Source organism: Cariama cristata, unplaced genomic scaffold (assembly GCF_000690535.1).
Source record: "Cariama cristata isolate BGI_N322 unplaced genomic scaffold, ASM69053v1 scaffold10245, whole genome shotgun sequence".
Lineage (NCBI taxonomy): Eukaryota > Metazoa > Chordata > Aves > Cariamiformes > Cariamidae > Cariama > Cariama cristata.
In genome coordinates, this window is record NW_009615751.1 from 1 (window position 1) to 27609 (window position 27609).

The 27609-nt window shown below is 40.4% G+C and overlaps 1 protein-coding gene across 1 annotated transcript; it reads left to right on the forward strand.

Moving 5' to 3' along the window:
• The first annotated feature begins 6856 nt into the window (after positions 1–6856).
• SLC22A16 (solute carrier family 22 (organic cation/carnitine transporter), member 16) lies at positions 6857–21113 on the forward strand. The gene is made up of 7 exons (XM_009699933.1): positions 6857–7338; positions 10126–10243; positions 12119–12668; positions 15148–15275; positions 15667–15776; positions 16282–16381; positions 20818–21113. Exons 1-7 carry the CDS (start codon positions 6902–6904, stop codon positions 21028–21030), a joined length of 1656 nt encoding a protein of 551 aa, XP_009698235.1. The 5' UTR covers positions 6857–6901; the 3' UTR covers positions 21031–21113.
• The last annotated feature ends 6496 nt before the right edge of the window (positions 21114–27609 follow it).

A 27609-nucleotide genomic window follows, 5' to 3' on the forward strand; every position in this document is an offset into this window, starting at 1 on the left:
CCGGCTCTGCCCCGCGGAGGGGGGCACGACCCGGGGCCGAGGGGTGGCACGGGTCGGCCGGGCGTCGGTAACAGCAGCTGCGCTTTCTGCTGTGCGTGGCTGTCCGGAGGTGGAACCTACGCTACTGAACTGTTGGGAACCAGCAAATAGATACTGAAAAACTGATAACGTTGATAAACATCACCCGGATTATTTTGTCACAAGTGATGACAGAAACCTAATGTGCCTGATTTAGATAGTCAAAAATGAAGAACTGTTCCATTAATTGCAAAGAAAAAAGTATTTTCAAAGTTTGGCCCTTAGTTCTGTAGCCCTAACTCTTGATTTTTACACTGGAGTGACTTTCTTCGTCTAAGCTGTTACACCACATGCGCAGTAGTGAGTAGGCGACAAATTTTTCTTCTTGACTCTGGTGAGCAAATGCTGGGCTTGTCTTAATCCAAGGGAAAAGTGCATAATTGTAATGGGATAAAAGTGTTACAGTTCTTCAGAGAATTGGTTTTACACAACTGTAAGAATGATTTGGTAGGTGTCTGCTCTTTTGTGAGTGCGTGTTGGATGCACCCATTGTCATCAATGATGATGTATAGTTCCTGGGGCCTTCATCATCCCTATAGGCTTTCTTATTGCTGTTGGTACGTTTAAACTGGATATCCAACACAGCATCTTCTGACTCTGAAAACAAATTCTGGAAATGCCCATCTTGCTGATGTGGGCTGAGACCAGGTCTTAATAGTTTAAACCGCCCTTAGGAGGGAAGGATGTTTACTCTGGACACTGTAAGTCAAATAAGGCTGTGTCTGTTGTATATTTAAGGCTGCTTCCAAATCTGTATCTCTGCGCCGTAGCAAAAATACTGCTCTTGAGTCTCATTCAGCGCCTTTCCTCTCAAAAAATAAACGTGTAAGTGCATCACTGCTTTTTGGTTTAGAGTGGAAAGAATGCTGAATGGCTTTTCTCACATTTAAAAAACCCAGGATGGAATACAGAGGTGAACGTGGTTACTGAACACAAATTCTTTCAGAAATAGTAAATATCTGGAAATTTCTTCCCACTGAAGCCATCCTGTTGAGTGTAAACTGCACAACAAAAACATACTGTGTTTTCTGACTAAGCAGTTTGCTAACAAGGTGGTTGAAAAGACAAATGGTAGAAATAGTTCTTGTAAAACCTGTGGAAAAGTACAAATTTTTTGCTAATCACAGAACAGCCTTGTGACTCTATCCTACGCTAAAAAGGATTTTTAATTTTTTATATTAGCTTTTGATGAGTATCTAGTAATTCCCCCTCTCCTATCTTTGATGGACAGACAAGGAAACAAATATTATCAGAAACATACTTTATTTAACATAAAATTAGTGTCTAACAGCAAGTTTTGTCCCTGCTATACACTGCAATATCTGACAATGGAAAAGCACTCTAAGGCTGGGGATTTATTCTCTAACATACATGCGGCAATGTCCACCTTAGGTATTTTCACATGCCAGATGTACCACCTTTCAAATAGACCGGTGCAGATTATTTGTACAGATGCAACATAAATTGGATCAAGTAACTAATCTGTCTTGGTTTATTTTTTTTAACCATCATCTATTTTGATTTTTTTTTTTCAAGTTAGATCAGTCTCCCAGATAAAATTCACAGCTGATCCACAAAAAAAGTACCACCACAACTGAGGGTAGAGTGCAGTATGTCTCGAGATGCATAAGCAGTGGGAAAGGAGAAGGGAGGAAATACCTGCAGTGAGGGTGCCACAGAGATGCTGTGTCATGAGACTGCAGCCGGAGCGACAGGAGTCTGGGGTCTGGTTCATTATCTTTATGGAAGAATAGTTCTTCAGCTCAGGTGCGGACATTATGATCTTACCAGTTGCTTTTCTTACTGGTGAGGTCTTAAAACTTGTGTGGAGGAGTTAGAAAATGTAAAAGTCTTTTTTACTATAAGCTGTAAACTGAAAAAAAGAGTAACTGGGAAGAAATTTCACAGAAATATTTTAAGAAAGACTGGAACATTTTCATGTTGTGTCTTGCTCAAGCTTTTGTGAAGACAGTTTTATGCTCATTTGACTTCTGGCATTCATTAAGCATCTCTATACTGGAGCAGTAACCCACAAGGTCTTCTTGACTTCTGTATTTGACACTCCTGGCAAGAGTGACCAAACGTACCTGCCAAATAATTATCTCCCACGGCAAGTCACTGAAGAGATGGAAAAACACTGAGAGAGATTATCATACCTTTTTAGGACAGTCATCATGTTCATAGACCTCAAAAAATGCAAAAAGTGTGGTTTTTTTAAAAGAAAAAAAATCTGTAAAATAGGTTATTGAAAACTACTCCTTGCAACTATATATGTTCTGTAATCTGATGTGCGTATGTGAAGGCAACTGGCATATAAAATACTATTGCTAAAAACTGCCCTTTTTTGAGATCAGTCCAGGAAAAGGGATCACAGAGTTTGCTTTCTTCTGGTGAATTTCAAGAGTATTTATTGCTACTGCAATGTTATTTTCTTACTATTTTGATGCATAAGCAGCAGTATTTCTTTAATCAGGGAAATTAAAAACTTTTAAAATGGAGTGTGGTGAGATTACTAAAAGGATTATATTACACATTTGCCTGCAATAGAGCGATTTAAGCTTAGTAATAAATGAGTTTCTTGTCAGTCCGATGTTCTTAAATTGAGAATTTGGGAAAAAAGTTAATAATTTACAGTAGGTAGCAAGGATAGCATAGACTTTAACCTATGGCTTAGGGTCGGTGAAGTGTATGCCCCGTAGATACACGTTCCGCTGTGACCTCCTGGCTGCTCCAGGCTCCCGCGGCACCAGGTCCTCCCGCGGAGCGGAGGAGCTCTCCGCTGTCACGCGCGCGTGGGCTGGGAAGCAGCCCCAGGGTTTTTAAGATGGGGAAGGGCATTGGCCTGGCCGCAGCCAGAGGGCTGAGATACAACCCACCACCCAAAGGTCCAGAGGGAGGGATGCCAGGCCAGCAGTAGACCAGGCAGCAGCTTTGCCTTCCTCCTCGCTCAGCGCTGTCTGCAGCCCCGACCTCTGTTCCAGCAAACTTGGGTCTACCGGGAGGCTGGGCCCTTTTCAATCTTCAGCTGTGCTGGAAAGCAAAGTTCAGTGCATCTGTAGTGTTCTCCCATCCCACATATCATCCTCCCTACGTACTTCTCATGCTTTCTATGTCTTGTCGCTAACAGCCCAATTAATTCCTTTTTAGTAACTATGCAAGTTAACAAATTTCCTGAACTCTACGCAACTGCTCTTGCTAGGAGAAAAGCTCTTCCTACCCACAGGAGATTCTCAGCAGCTCGTAAGGTTGGGCTTTTCAGTCTGGTGTCGGTGGGGATGCTGTTACAACACTACTGTAGTCAGCAATAAATTGTGCCTTCGCAGCAAAAGAGGGTTTTCAGGATATATTTGTGTGTGTTTTTATGTCTCTCTCTGTCTATACAGAGAGAGGCTTGGCCAGCCCGTTGTGGAATTGTACTGGAGAGCGCAGTGGGTAGTTTTTAGAGGCAGGGGAGCAGCCCCGTAGTGAGGTGTGGGATGCCTTCAGCCACTGCTGCTGCCAAACAGTTTTTTAACTTCACATCAGGCCTGATTCGCCTCTCCTCCTGCTGCCCCCGCCTGCTCCTCGGCTCTTTTATTGAGCAGTTAGAAGTTAAAAGCTGTAGGGCAATCCATCCCGCGGGATTCTGCAACAACGTGGCCATTTTGCTGCACACAACCACAAGTTTTCCTGTTCTTAAATGAAGTCATAAACAGCATAAATTATGTCTATTAATGTATGTCTGGCATTCTGTTTGCCTTTTTGTGTTTGCTTCGCACAGGTGCTGAAAATTAGGTAAGAAAAATAATGGTACAACCGAGTAGATTTCTTTGTTGGAACTGAAGTAAGATTTTTGTAACATTGAAAATGGAAGAACCTTTTTACAAGAATTAGTTCTATCTAGTTCTAAGTTAAGCCCTTGAAAGATGGGTGAAATATGGCATGGCACAGATATTTCTTTAAAATAAATCCTTTATTGCTTTTTATAGAGGTGGAAACTGTTCTGTGGGACACAAAGAATAAATGACGAGAGGATAAGGGACTGTAATTTTTATACTTTTAGAAAGTAACTGGAAGGGGATAACTGATAATTCTGTACAGTGAAGTGATAAAAGACAAGGAAGATTTATTCAAGGTTGTACAAGGATGTTTTATAAGCTGCTAATGGTCTTACACTGGAAAAGGGGACATCGAGATTAGATTTAATGAGAAACTTTCCAACAGAAAGATTTGACAGTGGAGCAGTCTGTCAAAACGGTTATTGAAGTATGATCACAAGAAGTGTTCAGGAAGAGATAAGATAAAACTCTTAAGGGAGCAGTCAGTCCAGAGATTAGCTAGAGCCGATCCAAATCATAGCCCTGGTGATGCTCTTGGGATTTGGGTTTTTAAAAAGTAATGTAGTGCATTGGTTCATGCCATGTTCTCTGTCTGTATCTTTACAAGTTGTTATCTTCTTTCAAGCCTCTCAAACAAGAAAGGGCATAAATATATTTTTGCTGCTCACTTTTACTGGATAGAAGAGAAATGATGAACCTAATATTTCTTGTACTGTGAGAGCTAATTAGGGAACTCAAGAACGTATGGGAGTTTGAAATTACTTCATTCTTCCTCTGTCCGGGAAGTACCAACTGGGCTATCTGACACTGCAGATTCCTGATGCATAATGACAGATATTGCAAACACTGCCGATCCTGGTTCCAGGTATGGCACTTCTCATTAGCTAGTACAAGATGTAACTGCACAGCTTCCAGGGATTTAATTTGCTAATTTGTTGGAGGACGGATAGTTCTGATTTCAGTTATTCTGCATACTGCAACAGTAGCCCAAGTTGTTGAATTTGGTCTTGCTCTGCTATTTTTAAAATGAGTTTGTGTCTTTTGATGGGAACAGTTAAAATGAAACTAGAGAAGAGGAACTAAAAAATGTTGTTGAACGTATTTTTCTGTATTAATAGGGTGACAAAGGTTACATTTCAGAATAACCTTTGCTTTTTTGTGGTCCAAGGTAGCCTAAAAGCCTTTCAGAGCTGTTTTAGCCTTGCTTTGATTTATGGCTAGCTACTTAGCCCTCAAGAAGCTGGTCTCTTGGGAGGGGATTGATAGGCTTAAGGGATGCTGAGGTTTGTTGGGAAACCTCTCATGAGGTTTGTTGGGAAAGAGCAGCCCAGCAGCAGTGTGAGGATTGCCTTGCAGCATCTTCAGGAGGGAAGGAGAGCCGGCTTTTGAGCTGCCACGGTGGGTTTAGCAATTCAACCCTCTCCTCGGACTGCTACGGAAAAGTCAACAGAGCTGTTGTCAAGAGAGAAGGGGGATAAAAAGCCCTGCATCTGAACAGCAGCAGTGCCATTGGGAAGACAGGATAGGCAACTGGGTTTGCGTTTGCCAAGGAAAGAAATAAGAATCATAAGATAAAAGGCAGGGGAGAATGAGGATGGTGAATGGAGTTAGGTGGTACAAGAGAACTGTTTAATTGGAAAGGTTAATTGGACATTAAGACAATGTATCCAGCAAATTCTATTTAAATACTTTGGTTAGAGAGAGTTTAGAAATTCATTAGAAATTGTAATGGTAGATGATTTAAAAGTCCTAGGCTAGGTACTGTTGCAGTCTTTATTATGGGAATTCAAGGCTAGATTAGATCCAGTTTGGAGAGGAGTGATCTGGAGGTCACAGTTGTTACAGGGACTGGAACTGCTCTGACTTTTCCCACAAGACATTTCAAGGCAATTGTTTTCTTGGGCATCATTTCCAGTGACTTCAGCAGAGATGGCCTCTGATCATTAAAAAAAAAGTTGCTTTTTGTTTTGTACTATCAAGGCCCACTGCATACTGCAGTAAGGATGTATATATAGGAGATCATTGAATGCTTCTTCAAATTAGTGCAATTGATTGGCCTTCAGGAAATAAAAAGTGGAGGAGAAGCCAAAGTTATTTTGTTTTTTTTCTGAACAGATGTTGTACTAATTATGTGCATAGTTTTAACATTTAATTGAGGAAATGACTCCTTATTTTGCAAGTGTTTCGAAATTCAGAATACATGTGCAATTTGTATACTCAGACTTACTTGCATCTCAAGCACATTGTAAAAGCTGTTAAAATGCCAAAATTCAGGCTATGCATAAAACATTCTTTAACCGTGTTTGCTTTATGATACAATCTTTAATGGATAACTGCACAGCCTGTTTAAGCCAAAACTCAACCCAGTTTACAGCTTTGTTTTGGTACAAAACATTTCACACTGTTCAGGTTGTGTCTTCCTCTACATGTGTCTACGTGTCTTCTCTCTTTGGCTTTTGGAGGCAATAAAGAGAGATGGAAGACAGATGGAATACAGTTATATAGATACAATTAGGTGAAATGAAGGGTGTAATGTGTTTGGTTTGTTTCAATTTGATGCGCAAATCTCTATCCCTCGGAACCTGAGGTTGCAACATTTTGGTTTTTCTAACCATTCCAGTAATCTAAGGCCTTATGTTGAGGGGATGTACTACACAGAATTGGAGGGCGGAAGGTTGCTTCAAACTCGGTGCTTAAGTTCAGAATTGTTTCTTTCTAAATGGTCTTCTCTGTGTATGGCACACGACTAGGAGCAGTGTTTATTCCCTGACAACTGATGACTGTCGATCTTTTCTCGTCTTCGGTCTCTTACAGGGCTTAGCTGGTATTGAAGCAGCGCTGTATAACAATACAGTAGGCACTTTAATGATGTCTCCATTTACTGATCCTAGCAAAATAATTATCTTGATTTTTTTTCATGTATAGAGAGCTTTTCTTCAGTAAAATTTTTTCTTTCCCTTTACAGATTTCAAGCGTGTGTTTATTTTGCATCTGTCTTTCAAGCTATGTCATGTGGTATCCATTACTTAGCATCTGTGTTCATGGCTGTTACTCCTAACTTTGTTTGTGGGATCCCTGGAAACGTCAGTAGTGTTCTTTTCTACAACTCCTCTGAATCGAGTATAGAGGACATCTGGACACTGTGGACATCAACAGAAAATTACATTGCAGTCCAGCTGGAAAATGGAGAAATCTGGGAACTTAACCAATGCAGCAGGTCCAAACGAGAAGTCGGTCTGGAGCTGGCATATGAATACGAAGGCAACAAGTCTGTATTTTCTTGTTCTGATGGATTTCTCTATGATGATACAAAGTGGAAGAGCACTGTTGTTACACAGTGGGATCTAGTCTGTGACCGAGAATGGCTTGCAAAATTAATCCAGCCTACGTTCATGCTTGGAGTCTTGATTGGAGCCGTGATTTTTGGAGACATTGCTGACAGGTAAAGTGCCATCCTCTGAAAACTGTAGCTTCAGACTGCAGTAACTCCATGTCTGCCTACCTATTTTGTTGTTTTCATTGTGTATTCATAATTATGTATTCACAATTCAGGAGGTTTGGATATTGTTTTATTCACAGATGTGTTTGACTGAATTTCTTTTTCTGATAGCAATTACTAATTTTAAAATGTATTTGCAAATAATTTGCTTTTAGAAATTTTTTCCTACTTGTATATCATCTATTGTTCTAGGTCTTGATCTCTCAAATTGCCTTGTGCAGCTAGTATTTTCCCTTAGATTAATTTTTTTTTAACAGGAATAGCAATAGTTAATAGTAATAGCAACAGTAAAACCTGGGAGTAGATTTTCACCTCATTTTCCATTAGGAGGGATTCCTCATGGAGACATAGATTTTTATTTCTAGATATGATAAACAGCTGAAGGGCTGCTGGAAGGTTAAAAATCATGTATTTTAAAATAAAAAATTCCCTACCTTCTGTCATGAATACAGCTCTGTGGGGCTTATGCAAGGTCTGTGAGGGTTTGATCGAGCCCCACGTTCTTAAAATAAACAACCGTATGCTATTTTTCCTTGCTGTCCAATTATAGTTTTTCCCTGAATGGTTAACTTAAACTTCAGTCTCTTGAAGGTTAGTCCAGATAATGGAAAATGGTTGTCAGTAAGCTGCGCTGTAGTTTCACTGATTTTTCCAGCACATACCAAGTTCTGTCTGGGCAGGAGGAGAGTCAATCCGTGGAGCATCCCTCGCTGGCGGCCTCAAGGCTGTCCCTCAGCCCGCTCCCCTCCGACCCTGCGTGTTCTCGCAGATCCTGCGCTCAGATCCACCGTCACAGCTGGACTCGGAAGCAGTGGTGAGGTCCAGGATCTACCTCCAGATCCTCCTGCTTCTCTTCCTTTTCTCTCTCGCAGAAACACACCTATTCCTGCCTCAGAAGAACGCCTAGCCGTGCCCCTCTGTCCATACAAGGGTCAAGTGCCTGAGCTACGTTGTACTGGGTTTTGTCTCGGGCAGTTTATGTACCCGGGCTTTGCTTTGAAGGCTGATTTAGTGTTATTTATCTCTTTCTCTAAAGGAGCTTGTTGACTAACAGCTCTGTTAGGTGAAGGGTGACGTTTTGTCCCACAGCTAACAGTGTAAGCAGAAAAAGGGGACCAGGCATGTTGTTCTCTGATTTTCCTTCACTAGCACAATGCTACGGTGTGACAGTTAAAACATGGGAATGCAAAAGGAGAGATGATGGTTTTTTTAATTTGGCTTTTAGAACATATGGTATTAATCCTGCCTCCCAATCCACGGCTTTGTAAAACCGTATTTAATACAAAACCAGAATATAACGCCAACATTTGTTCTGCGTCCCTTTAAATGACTCATAGCTTTATTAATTAATACTTGGACATGGTTTAAAAGGTTATGATCATATTGTTCTCCTTTCAATCAATTCAAGCCGTGGACAGCCAGTTAAGATAATACACAGGTTCTGAGTTGCAGATCTGCAGCTGTAGATTTTACAGCTGAACGTTATTATTTTCTGACACATCCTGGCTGGTTGGACATAAGTTTGTGGGTTCCTCCTGTTCCCAGTTAACAGATTTCCCAACAGAAGGGCTCTGACAGCTAGGACTCACTGATACCTCTCTGGCAGGGGTCAGACACCAAATGTGCATGACTCCAGGTCGAGGTTGGAGAAAAATAGGAGTTGTTTTAATGTAGTACCAAACACTCGTGGAGAAAAACTGACAAATGACTGCACACCCCTGAAAGTCCTCAAACTCTCTGTCTGAACGTAACATACACATCCGTGAAAAGCTGTTCACAGTGGAGTAGATAAGAAGAGGCCAAGAGAATATTATCAGGGAAGAAAAATGATTCCGCGCATTTTGTATTCCAGAACATTTGTAGATAGAATATAGTGAAACCTCGGTAGAGTCTTGTACATCTACTGCAGATTTCTAGGTTTTTCTCCTCAGATGAGCTGCTTCTTGACAGCATGTGCTCACTTGTTTAGGTACAACTGGCTTTACTTGGTATATTTTCTCCCTGAGATAAAGGAAGAAGATAAAGAAACAGAAGTTCCTTTTTACTAAATGCCTTTCTTTTTTACAGTGGAAATCACTATGTTGTTGATGGGAAACTAGTATTTGACATGATTTTTTTTTTTGTTAGTATACTAGCTTCCTGGATTTCTGTGTTTCTATGTGCATGCAATATATGATGCAATCAGAAGATTATGGGGAACTATGTAATCATCATTGATTAGAGAATTCAACTTTAAATAACTGGACAAAGATATGTTACAGAAGCCTTTCGTTACTATCCAAATTGGTTGTTACTTTGGCAAGAGATGGCATGTGTTATCACAGCGAACTTTTGTTAGACATGAACTAGATGTTACTTAATATAAAATATCTGAAAAAGCGAGTCTTACCTATTGTCCTCATAAATAAGACAGAGTAAATTTGCAGATTAGTTACGCAGAAGTTAAACTTGAAAGTGGAGGTGCGCATAGGTCATGCCCGCTTCTGCACATTGCTTCCAGCCAAGAATTGTGGAATGGAAGTTCTGTCCATAGGAGCTTCCTTTTTCTTGGAAGTTGGAATTACTGAAAAATCAATACATGTAACTAAACCAGAGTTTCTGTGGTGAATCAAAGTATGAAGTACAGTATTTTCAGACTGTACTATCTCAGATAGACTCTCTGGAGCTGCAGGTGTATTTTAATAGAATGTTTGTGGTTATTCATAATCTTATTGCTGCTGTGATTTGCAGACTGGGAAGACAGCGTGTTGTATGGTTCACCAGTGCCGGTCAGTTTGTATTTGGCATCGCAGTGGCCTTCACATTTGACTACTACAGTTTTGTGATTGTGCGCTTTCTCCTTGCTATGGTAAGAAAGGATGTTCACCCTGGCTCTTTCTACGTGTCATTTCCTACCCCTTTTCTGGAAAACCTCCCTTTTGTTTTTATTTCCTCCCCTACTTCATTATTCTAAAGCCCCCTCTGTTGCACTTATTTCAGCAGAGCAGGGAGAGTCTGAATGTTCTTGGACCACAGCACTTTTCCTCTTTGAATTAATAGAAAGCGTCTGTATGAAGCAGTGTTTGGTACTTCCTCCGTCCCAACCTCTGCTGGACTGGTAATTAAATACCAAGTGTGAGCAGCAAACTCTGGGTTCTGCATTGCAGCTGCCATTGCATTTCTCCTTATTGTTAGAAATGGAGTATCTTTTTCTTGAAATAACAAATCTGTAATAAGTATGATTTTTATCTCTACCATTCTGAGTGATGGAGGACAGGTGCATATTTTCTCTTCCGTGCATCTCTTTGGTCTTTTAAGCTACATCTGGAATACTAAATACCTAGGTAGATGTGTTTAACACCTAGATGTTTATACTGTACTTAAGGGTATTCCAGTATATGTGTGTATGATATATATCCAATATCTGATATATATTCAATATTTATACATACTAACCAATTTTAAATTACTATTTTAAGTCCAAAACTATAATATTTGTAGTCTTTCAATATATAATGCATAAAGAAATTAGAATGCTATCACAAGAAAAATTATGTAACTTACTTAAAGTAGGTTAGAAATTTTAAGAGAGTCTCATAGTTTATTTTATCCTGCTGACAATGCATGAGTCAAGACAGGACCTTGGACCTGGAGCTCCCTTTGCCTGATGAGGGCTCAGAAAGATGTCCTAGCAGGAAAAACTGCAAGGGCATTTCAGCCTTGACCGGTGAGGTCAACAGGAGCGCCTCTGCTGCCTCCCTTGGCTGTTGGTGCTGGGGGCTGTGGTGGTTTAGAAAAGCAAAAAGCTCCGACCAGACCAATGCTGTAGGTTTTAATTGCCCACTGGGACTGGTTTGCGAGATGGAGGTCTAAAGCTCTAGCCTCATGCCTCTGATATCAACACAGCTTTCCTATCAGGTTCAATGGGTTCAGAATCAGAGATTAACAACTGGAATATTTTTAACCAGAAAACCGATTAATCAAAACAATATACTGGAATATTTTCTAGTCTAGATTTTCTAGCTGTGTTTTGAAATGTTTTGAGATACCAAGAGTTTGACTGTTGCTAAAGAAATTGAAATATATATATATAGAGAGATTCAATAATATATATATATTCAATGAAGAAATACTATAATGCAGAACATGCCAGTAATTGCATTTGCTAGATAACGTATGAGAACCAATAACCATATATATGAGATTCTCTTCCAACGTGGTAAAAATTTGATTTAATGAGATAATTTACAAGGGCGTGGAAGGTAATTCTCAGTAAACTTGCAGTTCCCTGACATACAGATTATTAATAGTCTGCTTAAAAGCAAAGGTCAAGATTTTCAGAAGTGGCAGTTACTTCAGGGGACCTTATTTTCCCAAGCATCCATTTTGCGATGTCATCAAGGGACCTGATTTTTGGAGGTAAAGAGCTTAGTGACATCAGCAAGTCAGGCTCTTTTTCAGGTGCCTCCTGCTGGCTGTCCCCCACTACAGAGAAGCATCCAAAATCACTTCACATTTTTAAAGACAGTGTACGGGCAGTCTGAAGGTTTAAGTGAACTTTTTCTCCAGCTGATTTGTTTTCAGAGTTGACTTTTTTTCTGTCAGTGTGGGACATGCCAGTGTGGTGGCAATTAAGCATGCACTAATGTGGAACACTGTTAGCTGTTTGTTTTTACTGCTGGCGCACAAGGAGAGTAGATACAAACCTCACTCTTCTTTTTTTCTCTCTCTCCCACCTCCCCAGGTTTCAAGCGGCTATCTGGTTGTGGCTTTTGTTTATGTGACTGAGTTTGTTGGCATTAAAGCACGAACCTGGGCTTCTATGCATGTCCATGCTTTCTTTGCTATGGGCATCATGATTGTGGCACTCGTGGGATTTCTCGTTCGGACCTGGTGGGTCTATCAGATATTTCTCTCCATAGCGACTCTTCCCTTTGTGTTGTGCTGCTGGATGCTCCCAGAAACACCTCTTTGGCTCTTGTCAGAGGAAAGATACGAAGAGGCACAAAAAGTAATTAATATAATGGCAAGATGGAATAAAGTAAGCACTCCCTGCGAAGTTTCTGAACTGTGCTCAGTCCAACAAGATGATCTAGTCAGTGGCAGAACGGATGACAATGACACATCCTCAACAAAGAAGCACAACATCTTAGACCTGTTTTGTAACTGGCATATTGCGAGAAGGACCGTCACAGTCTGGCTGATCTGGTTCACTGGGAGCTTGGGATACTACGTCTTCTCCCTCAGTTCTGTCAGTCTAGGAGGCAATGAATATTTAAATCTCTTTCTCATAGGTAAATATTTTTGTACCTTACTCTGTTTATGACATAACTAGAACATAACATTTAGAAATGTCTACAGACTTGACAGCCAATTTTTTAACTTTGTTCATTCAATTATGAACCTTGCTCAAAAAGTTGATTGCTAACTCTTCGTAAAGTTGACTAACACAGGAGGAGTATCATTCATGCCAGATCTCACTGTTTCTGAAAAAAAAGAATTTAAAATTCGTTGATGTATAAAATTCTTCTCCATCTGTCTTTGTGATTGTAAAACCATATTCCGCTTGTCTCCTCTTTGCCCTGCAAGCATATAGCAGATCCACGCAAACACCAAGGGAAGCAGACCAGCAACACAAAAGTCACACGGCTCTGTTAAAGGCACAAACTAGGAAAACGAGAGAAAAAAATTACTCCTTTAATCAATTACAATCATGATATATTGAGTCTGGCTGTGTAGAAAATAGATTCATAGTTCTCAGAAGCAAGAGTAATTTTAGTTTTCTGAAAAGTGTATTTTTTAATTTAGCTGTAGTATTCTTTTAATTTTATCAGTCTGACTGTAATCTTCCTCTGGTATGTAAGTTGTTTACAAAGGCAGCTCAGTGCATTCAAGGCCTGATCCAAAGTTCGTTAAGATCAGTGGGAATATTCCATTGACTTCAGAAGACTCTAGATCAGGCATGCAGCTAGAGCCAGCAAAGAAGGAAATCATGCGCTTTTCTTTATGCAACCGGGTACTCTCAGTAAAGTGAATGTGACTGTTCGTGTACATAAGCACACAGGACTGGGCTCTCATTAATTCAGTTTGTGTTATGATTATCAGACTGACATGTTGAAGACTGGATCCTAGTATTGCACAGATAACCAAACTTGTTACGGTGGAGTACAGTGCGTAAATCACTGTATCCATCTCTTCCAAAAATATTTTAGCAGACTAACAAACACTGAATAATTGCAACCTGCTTTTACCAACTCTATTCCTAATGGGGTGCATGAGGAAGAGTGTGGTCAGCAGTCAAGGGAGGTTCTCCTCCCCCTCTCATCTGTCCCGGTGAGGCCACATCTGGAGTGCTGTGTCCAGTTCTGGACTCCCCAGTTCAAAAAGGAGAAGGAACTACTGGAGAGAGTCCAGCAGAAGACAACGAAGATGAGGGGACTGGAGCATCTCCTTTATGAGGAAAGGCTGGGGGAACCGTGTCCGTTCAGCCTGGAGGAGAGAAGACTGAGAGGGGATCTGATCAATACTTATCAATACCTTAAGGGTGGGTGTCAAGGGGATGGGGACAGACTCAAGTCAGTGGTGCCCAGCGACAGGGTAAGGGGCAATGGGCACCAACTGAAACTCAGGAAGTTTTATCTGAATACGAGTAAGAACTTCTGTATTTTGAGGGCGACAGAGCACGGGAACAGGCTGCCCAGAGAGGCTGTGGAGTCTCCTCCTCTGGAGATACTCAAAACCCGCCTGGACACGATCCAGTGCAACTTGCTGTAGGTGCCACTGCTTTGGCAGGGGGATTGGACTGGATGATCTCCAGAGGTCCCTTCCAACCGTGACCAGCCTGTGATTCTGTGAACACAAGCCCAAAAGATTGTTTCCCAATATAATGTGTGTACTGACATACTATACATGCAGGAATAAAAATCTTTGTTCAGGGCTGTATCTTACATTCTTCCTTGATTTTACATTGGACATAGTAGCATTCTTCACGAGCAAGTCAGTTTAAAACATGTCTGAACTGGCTTAGGCTCAGTATGGTTTGTCTAGGGGCAAATCATGTTTACACAGGGTTTGTGACAGTCTGAGCCGAACGCCAGTTCCTTTAGAGCTGCAGAAGTTTTTCTTTGGAAAGAGACATTAGGTAGCGATGATGTGAGTACGAGTGGGATGTTGTAAGCAGCTGCCCCTCTTTTTAACGGAGACGAGAGAAAGCTGGAACCGCACTCTGTATTTGTGGAGCTGACTCAGAAAACTGGGCCTGGAGAGACCTTGCTTGCCTTTTATGTTGGGGTGGTTTGGGGCTGAAGCTGGGGGAGGCACCTGTGGCTTCAGTTCGGTGTCCAGGGGGGGACTGGCAAACCCTGAGGAGCGTGGGTGCGACACTAGCCCTCACCCCTACGCTGTTGATGTGAAAATACCTGAGGCAGAAGCGCAGCAGATGGAGAGCTTTCAGTCACAAGTGCCAGGGTCATAAAAGCAGGACCGTGGCCTTGCTGTTTTCTGTCATTTTCCACCCCAAAGAGAACTGGAGGTGCTCTGCGCTGTGAAACCCCTTTCCCTTGTCCTTCGCCATCCTGCCCCACCATCTTTCAGGCCGTGTTTCCTGCCTTCGGTCGCCGTTTCTGTTACCAAATGAACTAGCCCAACACGCTGGTTATCTCTGGATTTCACTTATTTGTTACCCCCTAGGTTAAATTAATCCTCATGAAGAGGAAGTTAGAGTTACAACGTGAATATGTATAATCATGACTTAAAATAATTTCATACTGACAGGTGCTGTGGAGTTGCCTTGCTATATCATTGCTTGCATTGGGATGGACAAACTGGGAAGGAGAAACACACTCATTCCGTTCCTTATTTTAAGTGCACTGATCTGTGTTTTAATTATGTTCATACCTCAGGTTAGTCACATATTGTTGAAAGTGTTCCTGTAGTAGAAATTGATTTTAAAGGCTCTTAAGTCTGTGGATGCAGCTGCTCTTTCTAAATCATATAGTTGACTAAAGGCTGTTTCTAAATTGCAGCTGCCAGTCTGAGATAGATTTCTGTATTTTCAGTACAGGTTTCACTGTCATTGCTGGAGTCACACGTAAAATGTTCCCAGGGTTTCAGTGAACCAGGACTGGTAAAAGTGATACGGACACCAGTAGCTTATCAAGACCCATTTTAAAAAAGCAAGCACTAAGTGTTGCTTATTGTTTAAAGAAGGGTCACAACTTTTGAAGGATTTAAATTAAGTTTGGAACAGTGTTATTTTCTGGTGATTTATTTACTTGTGCTCTCTTTCAATAGGATTTCAATACATTAATTATCTTAGCAAATATGGCTGGAAAATTTTCAATAGGTGTGGCATTTGGCCTTATATATCTCTACACAGCAGAACTATACCCAACAATTGTAAGGTAAGAACTTTTGCCAGTTACGTAGTTTTCATTACTTTGCTATTATTTTCTTTGCTTTCTTATGCTCCTGCGACAGATCAGCAGCCCTTGGCATCAGTGGCAGTGGTCTGAAAGACTTGGGATAGGATGAGTTCCTCAGCTGCTTCAGAGTTGTGTAGTGTTTGGCTGTACCATAAATTTTTATTTATTTTTCATTCTATGTGCATTGATTGGTTTCACTGGGGAACTAGAAGAATACTCACTATTTTCTTAAACATTATTTATGCCTTTCTTAACATCCTGGTTGTTCATCTTGTGGTCTATGCTGAATGATGACTGTATTTTTAATCTTAATTATAGAAGCAGCTGAATTTCACTACAATATAAATTTACATTGGTGTAGCAATAGCTTCCCGGTATAATTGCGTAAAGTCATATATCCTACTGATGCTTTAAGTATCTGTGCATTTCTAATTGTTTCCTTTATATGCCAGAATTCTTATAAAAGTCTTCGTTTTATGTGTAGATCGCTTGCTGTTGGAAGTGGAAGCATGATGTGCCGTGTAGGAAGTGTGGTTGCTCCTTTCTGTGTATATTTGAGAAGTGTTTGGATTTTCATGCCACTTGTAAGTATTTATTTCAGTGGTGAATGTTTCTGGTTTTGAAAAGGTGTATGTGTCACTTGTTTTCTCAGGAACCAAAAGCTGAACTTTTATTTTGAGAAGGAAATTGAATGAACCATTCTTGTTCTAAATTTTAAGTGTCAAAGATCATATTGTTAAAAATATGCAGCTAAAGCAAAAGCGAGACTTTGAGTGAAATCTTCTGAAATGTTTTTATGATGGAAGACATAAAAATAGTTATGCACTGAAACCTAATATAAAATTGATAAAAGTATTTTCCATAAAAATATACTTCATCTACTGTGTAACATTTAGGAATTGTCTTAGTCCATACTTCTTTATTCTGCAGGTCTAACAGTTCTTGACCATGTTCCTGATTTATTCTCACGTTTTTTCAAAGGCATAGTTCTTCCGTTCTTAGAATTCACCATGGGTGGCTGTTTTTTCTTCTATTATTCCTTAGTCTTTTCCATGGCTTCCCTGGGACATTGCGTCTTTGGAATAGCCTTCCAAAAGATCAAAAATGTCTTATGCTTACTATACTTGGTCTTCACACCTGTCCCAAGGCTCCCTTTTTGTGTTTTTAATTTACAAGAACTGAACAAAACAATTCATGAGATAGAAAGAGAGAAGCAAATGGTATATTGATGAGTTTCACGGTAACTTCGAGAAGCAACAGAACCTTGGATTCATTAAGCACATCCTACTTGTAGGTAACTCCAGGTGATGCTACCATTAGGTTTTGTCTTCTACCACTAGCTGCCCCAGGAAACAGAGGTGGGACCACTCCTTTGTGGACTTCGGGCATTTTGTTTGCATTATGTAGCTTCAGATCCATTTTGGACGCTATATTTTATGTATTTCCTCCTCACAGATGAATCACATTTCTTCATTACATTTCTGTTGTGAAGCATTTGCTGCATAGGAATCCTGCAGCCATTCAATCCCTTTTTTCTCCTGAAGGATAATTTATGTCCATATATGTAAAAACAGAAGGAATGACAGCGTTTCTGTTAAAGCCTTCAGTAGAAAAAGAGTTTATTAATGATTTAAAAATAGTTTTGAGTTCTTTCAAAAACCCCTTAGAATTCACTGTGAATAGCACAGCATGTTACATGTAGATTATGCATGTCAGAAGGCAAAAATGTAATGGAATGTGTCTTTAAGCTGGATTCTTACTCTAATTTTGTCTACCACATTGGAATTTCCTGAAAAAGCGGCATTGTCTCCTTTTGATTTTGCAGTTATAAAATCTTCAATTATAGATGCTAGAGATTGATTTCAGAGAATGCTTGGGAACTCCTTTCGTTATTTCAGTTAATTGCTTTCAGTTGTTTTGGATGAAGATTAAGAGGATGAAGGAAACCACAAATTAATTTATTCCCTCAAGCTCCTAAAAATGTTTTCTTTCTTAATACTGGCCCCACACAAACCAAGATATCATCCCAGAATAGCCGAAGAAACATTGCACAACAGAGTGGCCATGGGAGAATATTCTTTTTCTCTTCTCAGTGTTTTGCCTTTATGGGCTGAGATAAGCTTTATCTGTGCAGAAGTGCTGCGGTTAAACCACAGATGGGGAATGCTCAAATGTTCTGGAGAGCAGTGCAATGGCAGTATAAACAGAGGAATTATTTCAGCAATGAACAACTCTCAGTGTACAAAAAGTATCCAGAGTATTTGTAGAGTTGTGTAGTTCTTCACAGTGAATGTTTTCATTATTAGCTCCTCTTATAAAACATTTGTCAGTTTATTAAATAGGCTTGTCTTGAGTTGGAGTATAGCGTGCCAAGTTTCGGGTCATGTAAGTGTTTTGGAATGGAAATGAAATGAAACGGATTACATTTATAAGTAAACTGATCTACATCATGTTGATCTATTGTATACACCACATATTGTCAAGCAGTTACTAGCGCTATTTGTTTGACAGTCTGCCTCATGTACAGTTATGCCACCTGTGAGTAATGCAAGCATCTCGTTTGAATGCCTGTAAATCTTGAATGACTTGCCAAGCATGTTTTTTGTGTGGCAACTTTCTAGAAAACTTACAGTAAAGCAACTGCTCCATGTATAACCTATTTCTGCTTCTCAGCTGTTAAGAATTATGTTACAGTAGCCCTTTAACAGACTTGATTTTTCTCTCAGATAAATCATAAATTATAAATTAAAAAAAAAACCTCCACTGAGGTCAGTAAAGTTAAATGAATGTAAATCCTGTGTCTAATACTAGTGGATTTTCAGGACAAAATTTAACCTTTTTTTATTGAAGTAGGAATTTTGTAAATAAGATCACATTTTAGATTGGTCATAGCCATCAGATGTGGATATAAATATAAATAGCAGACTGGAATAATAATTTGTTCTCAGAAGTAAAAGTATTATTTTGTAGGGATATTTAATTCAAATTATCTTTTGTTCTAGACTAAATATATTAAGTTCTGATCTTAGACCACTGTGAAATTAAAATTGTTGCTCCAGGTAGGGAGGAGGACATATGAAAAATAGCGGTAAATCTGGTTTTGAAGTTTTTTATGGTAGCTGCTGGCTCTACTCAAGTGTTGGGGATACTTTGAGAGTTTGACAAAGCAGAAAGTCAGATTTCAAATTAAGACCCTGAAAAAGCAATGAATTTAAGCAGGTACTCCTTTCAGATTAACTTCAGTGGAGCTTAAACATACTTAAATACTTTGTACAGAACAGTACACTTTAATCCATAAGCATTTAACTCATTGGCTATATCAGAACAACATTTTCTCATGCTGAATTTTATATTTAAAATAGTACATACATACAAAATGTACACATTTGTAACGAGCAAGCAAAGGGTTAAATTATGTCAGATGCCTTATGAAGAAGTATGCCAAGATAAGACTGCAAAAGAGTTGCTTTGACTAAGTGTGAGTAAATTCATTGATAAGTGTGGTTACTGCCCCTGAAAAGGTGGATGACATTTGAGAAGTCCTTTCATTAATATACTGTGACTTAATTGTTTCATATTCTGTCTTTTATAGGAAATACTGGAAAATGCTTTGTAGAGTCAGGGAGAAGGGAAACACACTGAATTAGTCAGCACGCGGCAGCCTTCGCAGTGAAAGCAAGGAAAGTAACACGTGATGGAGTAGAGTTAAGAGAGCTGAGATGAAAAGGCAGGAAAGACGGTGGTGTGTATGCTTCCAGAATAGTGAGCGTTTGCAGGGGCATGAGGTAGGTTCATGAGGAAGGAAAACATGGGAAGAATGCAAAGTGTCTAATAGGCAGAAGATTTCCATGGAGAATTCCAATTTTAAAGCACCTTTCGGACTTGAAGATAAAGTCTGGCTTAGCTGCTGATGGTAGCTAGCCAGTTCTTGTCCCAGGCTCTGTGTGAGAGACATAGGCATAGTAATTCCAAACGTTCTCTCTCACGCTTGGAAAGAAAGTATTAAACAAACAAGACGGACCTGAGAATGAGCACAGGGCAAGATAAGGATAGTACAATATCAAAGTGCACAGTCACAAAATGGAAAAACACTGAGGCCAGGCATGATGTACTATGTGGAAGCATTTCTATCAAGGGAGCGTGGCGTCATTTATAACCTGGTGTTGGAAGAATGTCAGGGGTTTAGTGCTTCTGTACCGCAGAGGAGGCAAGTGTGAATTGTTCTCATTGACAAGACATAGAAATGAAGGGAAAGAAAAGAGACTCCTGGAGCTTGTGTGTGCTTCTGTATCTGCCCCACACGATCCTGATCCTTGCACCACTCGTGCTGAAGTAAGCTGTCATTACGGAACTGCGTACACCATGAGCAAATCCGAGATGTGGTCCCGCTGCAAATGTCAGTAGATGCCTGCACCCCTAACAGCTCTTTGAAACTGAGTTTACCAAAGTGTTCCTGGTGAGAGCCAGCTCATTATCTGCTGAAAAGCTCCCCTGAGCAGGGATTTGCACTTTTGTGGCTCCAGGCCAACAAGCCACACTGAGAAATTCTGATCTGGCTGCGTGCAGGAGGAACAGGCACGAAGGTACAGGGGAAACAGGTTCAGGATCTGGAGTGTGAATTGAGATTACAGGTGGCAGGGAAATTGTAGCTCTGTCAACATGCATGTAAAAATAAATGTATGCAATCCTAGAATCAGCTCTTAAATACATACCTCATAGTAGCAGTACCAAATGAAGGTACATGTGGTGTTTTCTCAAACAGAATTATTCTTGCGTGCACTGTATCGATCCCTTGTGCAGAAAACACTTCACTTGCTCTTCATTAATTCTGCTACATAATCTTTCATTTATGCAACAAAAAAAGGCAGATCTTTTATACAGTCAACATTTAAGACTTAGGATCGTTGCTTAACATTACAGTTCCTTCTGCTTTATTTTAAATGTAGTCTCAAGCGAGATTGAGGTTATGCATAACTTGAAAGACATTTCTTCCTTTACAGCTACTGTTTATTTCTTCTAGTTGCTCGTTGGAATCATGGCTCTTCTGAGTGGAATATTAACAATAATGCTTCCAGAAACACTGGGGAAACCGCTGACTAATACTTTGGTGGAAGCTACAGAAATGGGAAGAAAGAAGAAAAGCTGTTCAGGAAAGACTCCTCCAGCACACAGTGGTGCAGCATTAGAAAAGATAGAGATGTTTGGTCAAGAGACAGTCAGCACTGAGAAATAAAGCAACAGCAAAATGGCTGTTCCCAATTCTAATCATTATCTAATTTATAGGGTCTTTTTATTCAAGAAATGTGAGTGTTCTATAATATCTGTGCCTTTTACTTTGTATCCAGTCTTGCCTTTTTGATAGAGCAAATATATAAAACATTTTCCACGTGAGTGAGGTACTGCAGAAAACTTGGTAGGGTTTCTAGATCCCCTGTCAAACTTACCCAGACTTTAGAAAACCTATCTGACTTGCTGTGGCCAGTTGGAATGATAACTAAATGTTAGAACCTACCCGATTAAACATATGTAAAAAATATGCCAATTCTTTGCTTCACATTTTCTGCAGTTAGATTGTAAACCCATCACAAAGTGCCTTGTCTGCCGTTATCCTGTTGCAGCTCACAGGCTTGAGACTTCAAAACACGATAAACTCAGACATTTATAATTCAAGAGAGAAGCCTTAACATCGCATCAAGTCATATCAATAATTTTAAAGTTAAGTGAACTTACTATTTTTTTTCAAGTTTCGACTGGAAAAGGTGCCATTGCTAACAAAGGAAAGTATTCTGTGGGACAGCTTTCGACTGAAAAAGTAATACTAAGTTTGCAAAATGTGCAAATAGTTTGTACATTCATTCTGTTGAATGGCAAATGTATTTTTATTAGTGGTTTAGAAAAAATTGTCCACTGGATCTACTGCTGTCTTACTAAGTTCTTTTTAGTTTATCTAAAACTAAAATGCCTGATGCCTTTGAAAGTCATACTCATTCCAGACCATTATTTCAGTGCTCCCCTTCCCACTTTTTTCAGCTCAGATCTAGCATCAGATTCTTCATAACTTTTAAGAGCTCCACCAGCAACTTTGCCAAATGCCGCCATCAAGGCCTTCTCAGTCCTCCGTGGAAGAGAATGAATGGCCTATGGGTCTTATTCAGGCTCTCTGCACAGAGGTGGACTTAGTTATTAATGAGTGTTTAGTAGACATGGTATCTACACACCATTTTTCTCATAGATCAGCTGTCTGAAGCTCATTTTTTCCTTATACCACAGAAGATCAGTTAGAAAAATATAATTTAAAAAATGGTAGCTGGAGGACACTGATCAATAGAAGAGTCACCAGTTACTCTAGTAGTTTTAGTCAGAGTGTCTGTAAATGTCCCTCTGTTGCTACACCTCATGTGTGCACCAACACTTGCTAGCTGGTGCAGTGATTCTGTCTTCTGACTGTGGACCACAGAAAACTGCTAGATAGGAATGCATCATTCTGGCAACTACTTTTATGGCTTTCTGTCCCACTTCCCCTTTTTCAGTCTACCTCCAGACCTAGGGGCTTCTTCCTGCCTGAGGATCTGCATCCTCTTCACTTGGCCACACTTGGTTTGAGGGGAGCAGCACAGGAACCTTCTGCGTGTCGAGGTTCAGAGAGCCCTCTCTTGCCTGGGCTGTGCGAACCCTGTCATCCTTGGTTTGAAATCAGAGTTTTTCTCATCTTGAGCACCTACTCTCATGCGAGCTGGTACAATCTCATCAAAACAAGTCTTCCTTGTTTACTTCTTTGCCATGGACCCCAAAATAAGACCTCTGTATTACTGTAGATAAATATTCTATATGCTGTAAAGCTTAATGGTCACGTTTTTCAATTATATCTGCACAGTCGCATGAGTTTCAATGACTTCTGAAACCAGAGTGGTGGTTTATATCTGCTTATAAAAGATTTTTTTCTTCACTGCACTGACCTAGAGTGTCAAGTACCCTTTTCGTCCTGATATTAGGACAAAATTATATCCTATATGAGGACTAACGTGCTTTGAAGCCAGAAAAAATCAGTGAGTTTAAGTTCAGGGAGTTTCTGTGTGATAATTACGTGGAAAGCAGAAAGGAATCTTTATGCTCCCTTCAATTCTGTGGGTGTTCCAGTGTTGGCAGAGAAAAACCTCCGAAGAGAGCTGCGTGGAACACTATGGCTTCTGTCCAGATGTATTAGTTCAGCAAAAGCATGGGCTTAACCTTACCCGCGTGAGTAATCCCATCATTATTCAGAGAACGACTTGAACACATACTTTGATGACTGAAGATAGGATTACTCACATGCTGTGGCTTTTTATTTTGCTGAAGAGCAGACCTAGTATTCTTCCACTGCTTTCAGATCACTCTCCACTTGGCAGAGCAGAACAGTTCTCCTTATCTGCAAGATCTGTTGCCAAACCCTGCATGCCTTGCGTTAAACAAGGGTTTAACCATGCTAAAAAAGAAAACGTCGTGCAATACACCTAACGGGCAATTAAACTGGTACTGTCTGACATTACAGCCACCCTTCCCACACACAGAGCTCCAAGTAATTGCATTATTTTGGGGTTCTTTCACACTGATACTGCCTCTTTTATTAGTACAAGGTTATATCTTAAGCTCCTGAGTGCTGGGGAGAGCACAGTCTATTTCTAACAAGGTACTAAAGAACAATTAAAATTGATTTTTCTACTTCCTTACCTGCTGAATAACTGATTTGGGGGTTATCTTGCTAAGAACAGTCAATGCATGTTCTGTGTTCCTTTGGCTTGAGGGATTCAGGACCTGGCCATCTGTCATCAGTATACATAAGGTAAAGAAAAGAAGAAAAAAGCAAAAACTTAAATGCACAATGATACTGAGCAGTGCTTACAGACTAAAATTGAATGATGACTCTAAAACACAATGTAGTTTGATGGCTTTTAACCCCAAAAGCCAGTTCCTCCTGTCGCTGAAGTCAGTTGGAATTTGGCCTTTGATTCAAATGAGACCTGAATTTCCCTGAACTAATGATGTTACTTTTTTCCCTGGAAATAAAAATTTCATTGATCTACAGGTACACTTTTTCTCATTTTATGCATGAATAGCTTAGAGGATGCCTTGGGACATCCTATTCTTTAACCTGAGGAAGCATATTACTGTAAAAAAGGAAATAGCATGTGTCTATATGTCTCTAGCATTTCTGTTTGCTTGTTTTTTCCACGTGGACAAAAATATGTTTAACACTAGTCATGCATTATAAACGTAGCATAGACTGAGTTTCTTTCTTTCTCTTAATTATTCATGGATTATCTAAATCCTCTTGCAAGAGACCACTGAGTTTGAGAACAAATGCTCCTGTGGGCCATATTTTCCTATTGCTCATAAAAAGAACTCCTTTTCATAGTTTCTTATTTGAGTCCTTAAGTTCTTTTATGTTTGTATTTGTCATTGCTTAGTGCAAATTTACTGTGCTGATCAATGACTCTGGAGTTACATAATGGTTTTATAATATATTAGAATATATTAGACTATATATTAGAATTCTTATTTGTCAATTGCTGGTCACTATTGCACAATGACATGTTTTTGTCCTAAATTTGATATCATATTTTATTAGACAGTCTTGCAGTTTGTTAAGGACATACTTTCTGGGTTCAATATAGGCCTGAGAGCAATTATCATTAGTTTAATGATAACTAAGGAAAAATAGTAAGTAAATGTGTTTGATACTTTGAATCTGTATTTAAAACTATGTTAAAAGATGTATTTTCTACTTTAACAGCTCACTTCAATTTCTTTGTGGAAATTTCTATAGTTTAAACAACTATGTAGAAAAAAAAAAAGCTATGCAAACCATGTGCGGTCCGTCAAATGCTTTGGGTGGTACCCTGAATATCTGACCAAGGGGGTGAATCCTGCTGGAAGGCTGAGGGCTTTTGTGTGATGGCTCTGCGGAAACAGAAGATGGTCTGACATCCCAGCTCTGGGATGGAGGGGAGGACTCACTGGCATTCTCCTGTATCTTTCACTGCGTATTTTTCCAACTCCTGAGGTGCCGTCACTTCGGAAGCCTCTGCGGCTTTGGGCTCAGCAACATGCGAGGCTGCGAGTGCCTTGTGCCAAGGCTTATGAAAGGTTGAGGGCACTTGTGCCATGGAGGGTCTGGATTCATCCTCTGCCCTTTACAAACATCTTAAAGATGCTTGTCTGAATCCTGAAACAGATTCACAGGAGAGAAATTATACTCGAAGATTAAAAAAAAAAAAAAAGTGTTGACAAAAGAACACGTTTATTCTATCAGGAAAAATTCTAGTAAATGCAGTCTAGCATTATCTGCATTATTACCTCTCACATGAAGAAAGTTTAAAGCACATCTATGCACTGGTAACCTAATAATTTTGTACAAGGTTCTCTGCCAGGTGGAGTGTGCATTTTGGTAACGTGAGGAAAGTATGTATGCGTAGGAAGGAGTTTGTGTGCCCAGAAGATGTGGATTTAATACAATATGTGTTAATGGTTTTTTAATGTGTATTTATTATCTGCAGTTATGTGCAAGCATAAAGTCGAACACACGTTATTTAATCTTTACAACTTAATGAAACTTGATGAACTCCTATCACCAGCTCTCGGTTTGGTAATGCTCCCTTGTAGGAGCTGGTCCTGCTCTTCGGCGTTCCACGGAGATCCCATGGTTTGGACTGGCAAGTATCATGTGTCTGACTTTTCCCTGTTTGTGTTTGCAGGTGTAAACCAAGGTTTGGGTAATGGGTTAGGTGGTGACTGTGACAAAATGTGCATTAAAAATGTGACATGTTTTGCATTTCAGTTGCAGGAAGAATATGATTCTTTTTTGCCTTTATTTGTATAAACTGGCTGGGGCAGTAGTCCCTCGGACACGTTCAGTAGTGACAAAAATAGCTGCAGATATTGTAGAATGGGGGTGGGTTGATCAGGAAAGGGAGTGGGTGACTATGGGAATGACAGAACAATGTAACTGGTAACCACTTGGTGTTCAGTGGATGTGAAAACTAACTAACTTCCTCATGCAGGAATTGGAGTGGGCAGGCAGTGCAAGGAAAGCGAGAATTGCAGCAAGTTATAGCCCGGTTCTTTGCGATTTGTCCCCTTAGCCCTTCTCAGGAACCTATTTATTTTCCACTTCCCTAAATCTCTTCTTATTGCAAATTACTCAATTTTCCATGCATATTTTATTAATCTTATGTTTTCTGATCAAGTTAACATCTATCACTTGGCTTCATCATTCGTGTTTTAATGGCTTTATACGTCCTTGCCAGGTGATTTAGGTTCCTCCCTGAAAGTAACCATAGTGAATGGTTCAACTATTTGTTTGGTAAAGTTGTGAAATTTGAATTGTCCCTGATATACTGATTTCAAGAGCACTGAGTTCAATCAAGCTGAGAAAAATCAGGCCTAAAAAGTATATACCTCAAATGGAGAAGTATCCTTTTTTTAATGTGACTGATACATAAACATGCTTGCAGAGAGGTTTGTGCACAGAACCAGCTCTTTCAAAGAAATCACTCACCTAGCTTTATGAATAATCAGAAGTAATGGGGAATATCTCATTTAGTGGCAAACCAGCTCTTCTCTCCCTGCATTCCTGTCTGACACACGGGCTTGGATACTCCTGGCGTGTTTGCTGCAGATGAGCAGGATCCAGCCATGGAGCGCTCACCGACATCTAGGCACCAACAGTGCCTCGTAATGTTCCGTGCGGAGATGAACTGATTTGCACAGGAATAAGAAAAACCGAGCACCAAGGGGTGATCCTTGTGAAGATTCTCTCCAGTCTCATTGCCAGTGGAGAGAATGAAAAGTGGTTTTGACTGAGGTGATCATGATCATAGCAAAAGAACCAGGGATAAATGGGCAATCTCTCAGTAAATATTTTCACAAAACTTTTCAATAGAAGTATCAGTACTGCCGGTATCTTTCTCATAGTGAGAGACTTCCCCCAGAAGTAAGTAAAGAAGACAGCAAAACAGCAAAATGAGGAGCAGCTTGACCTCTTTGCTGAAATAGTAACTTGCCATGGACACTGGTGCTTGACTTGATCTTTGAACTGGTTAAAGAAGTGGCAGAGAAGGGATCCCTGTCATTCATAAGCTGGGAAACAGGTCAGCAGTGCTGTGTTCACAGAGGTCACTGCTGCTCACAACGAGCAGACAAGGCACAGGCGATGCTGCGGTCAAGGGAAACAGCTCGTCGGCACTGCTGGAGCGCGGCTGCTGGGGTGCTGGGGTGGCACCGTTGTTCCTTGTCCCTTTCACTATTAAAGGGAAAAAACCAAACCGAACCAAAAAGTTACGCATCTAAAAAGGTCAGTGCTTATGTATGTGCAGTATATCATGGCTTTAGTTTTACCGTTTAAGAGCACAGCTAGATTGGGAGGCGAGAAGAGCTGTTGGCGCGTTGTGCACAGCGTTGCTGTGTGTACGGATGCCCTTTGGAAGGCTGTGGGTCTGTATTTAACGGGTACCCGCTTGCAGGATCCATGGCTCACACTGTTCAACGGGGCTGGAGGGGAATGGTCTGCAAACGCTGTCCGGCTGAGCCGGGCCGGGGACCAATGCCCCAGCTGTCAAATGTTGGCCAACGTGTCCTGCCGGTGGCAAACGCCCTGGGGCCAAGGAACCCTGGTACACAGCTTCATCCCGGTGATCCTGCGGACAGGTTTGGTTTTGACTACCTTGTGTTTTTCTGCTGAAAAAGGTAAATCCAACCCGCCCGGCCTGGCTGTGCTCCTCGGGCACTGCGGTTTAGCGGGGCCGCGTTCCTCCGCGCCCCGCGATGAGGGGACGGA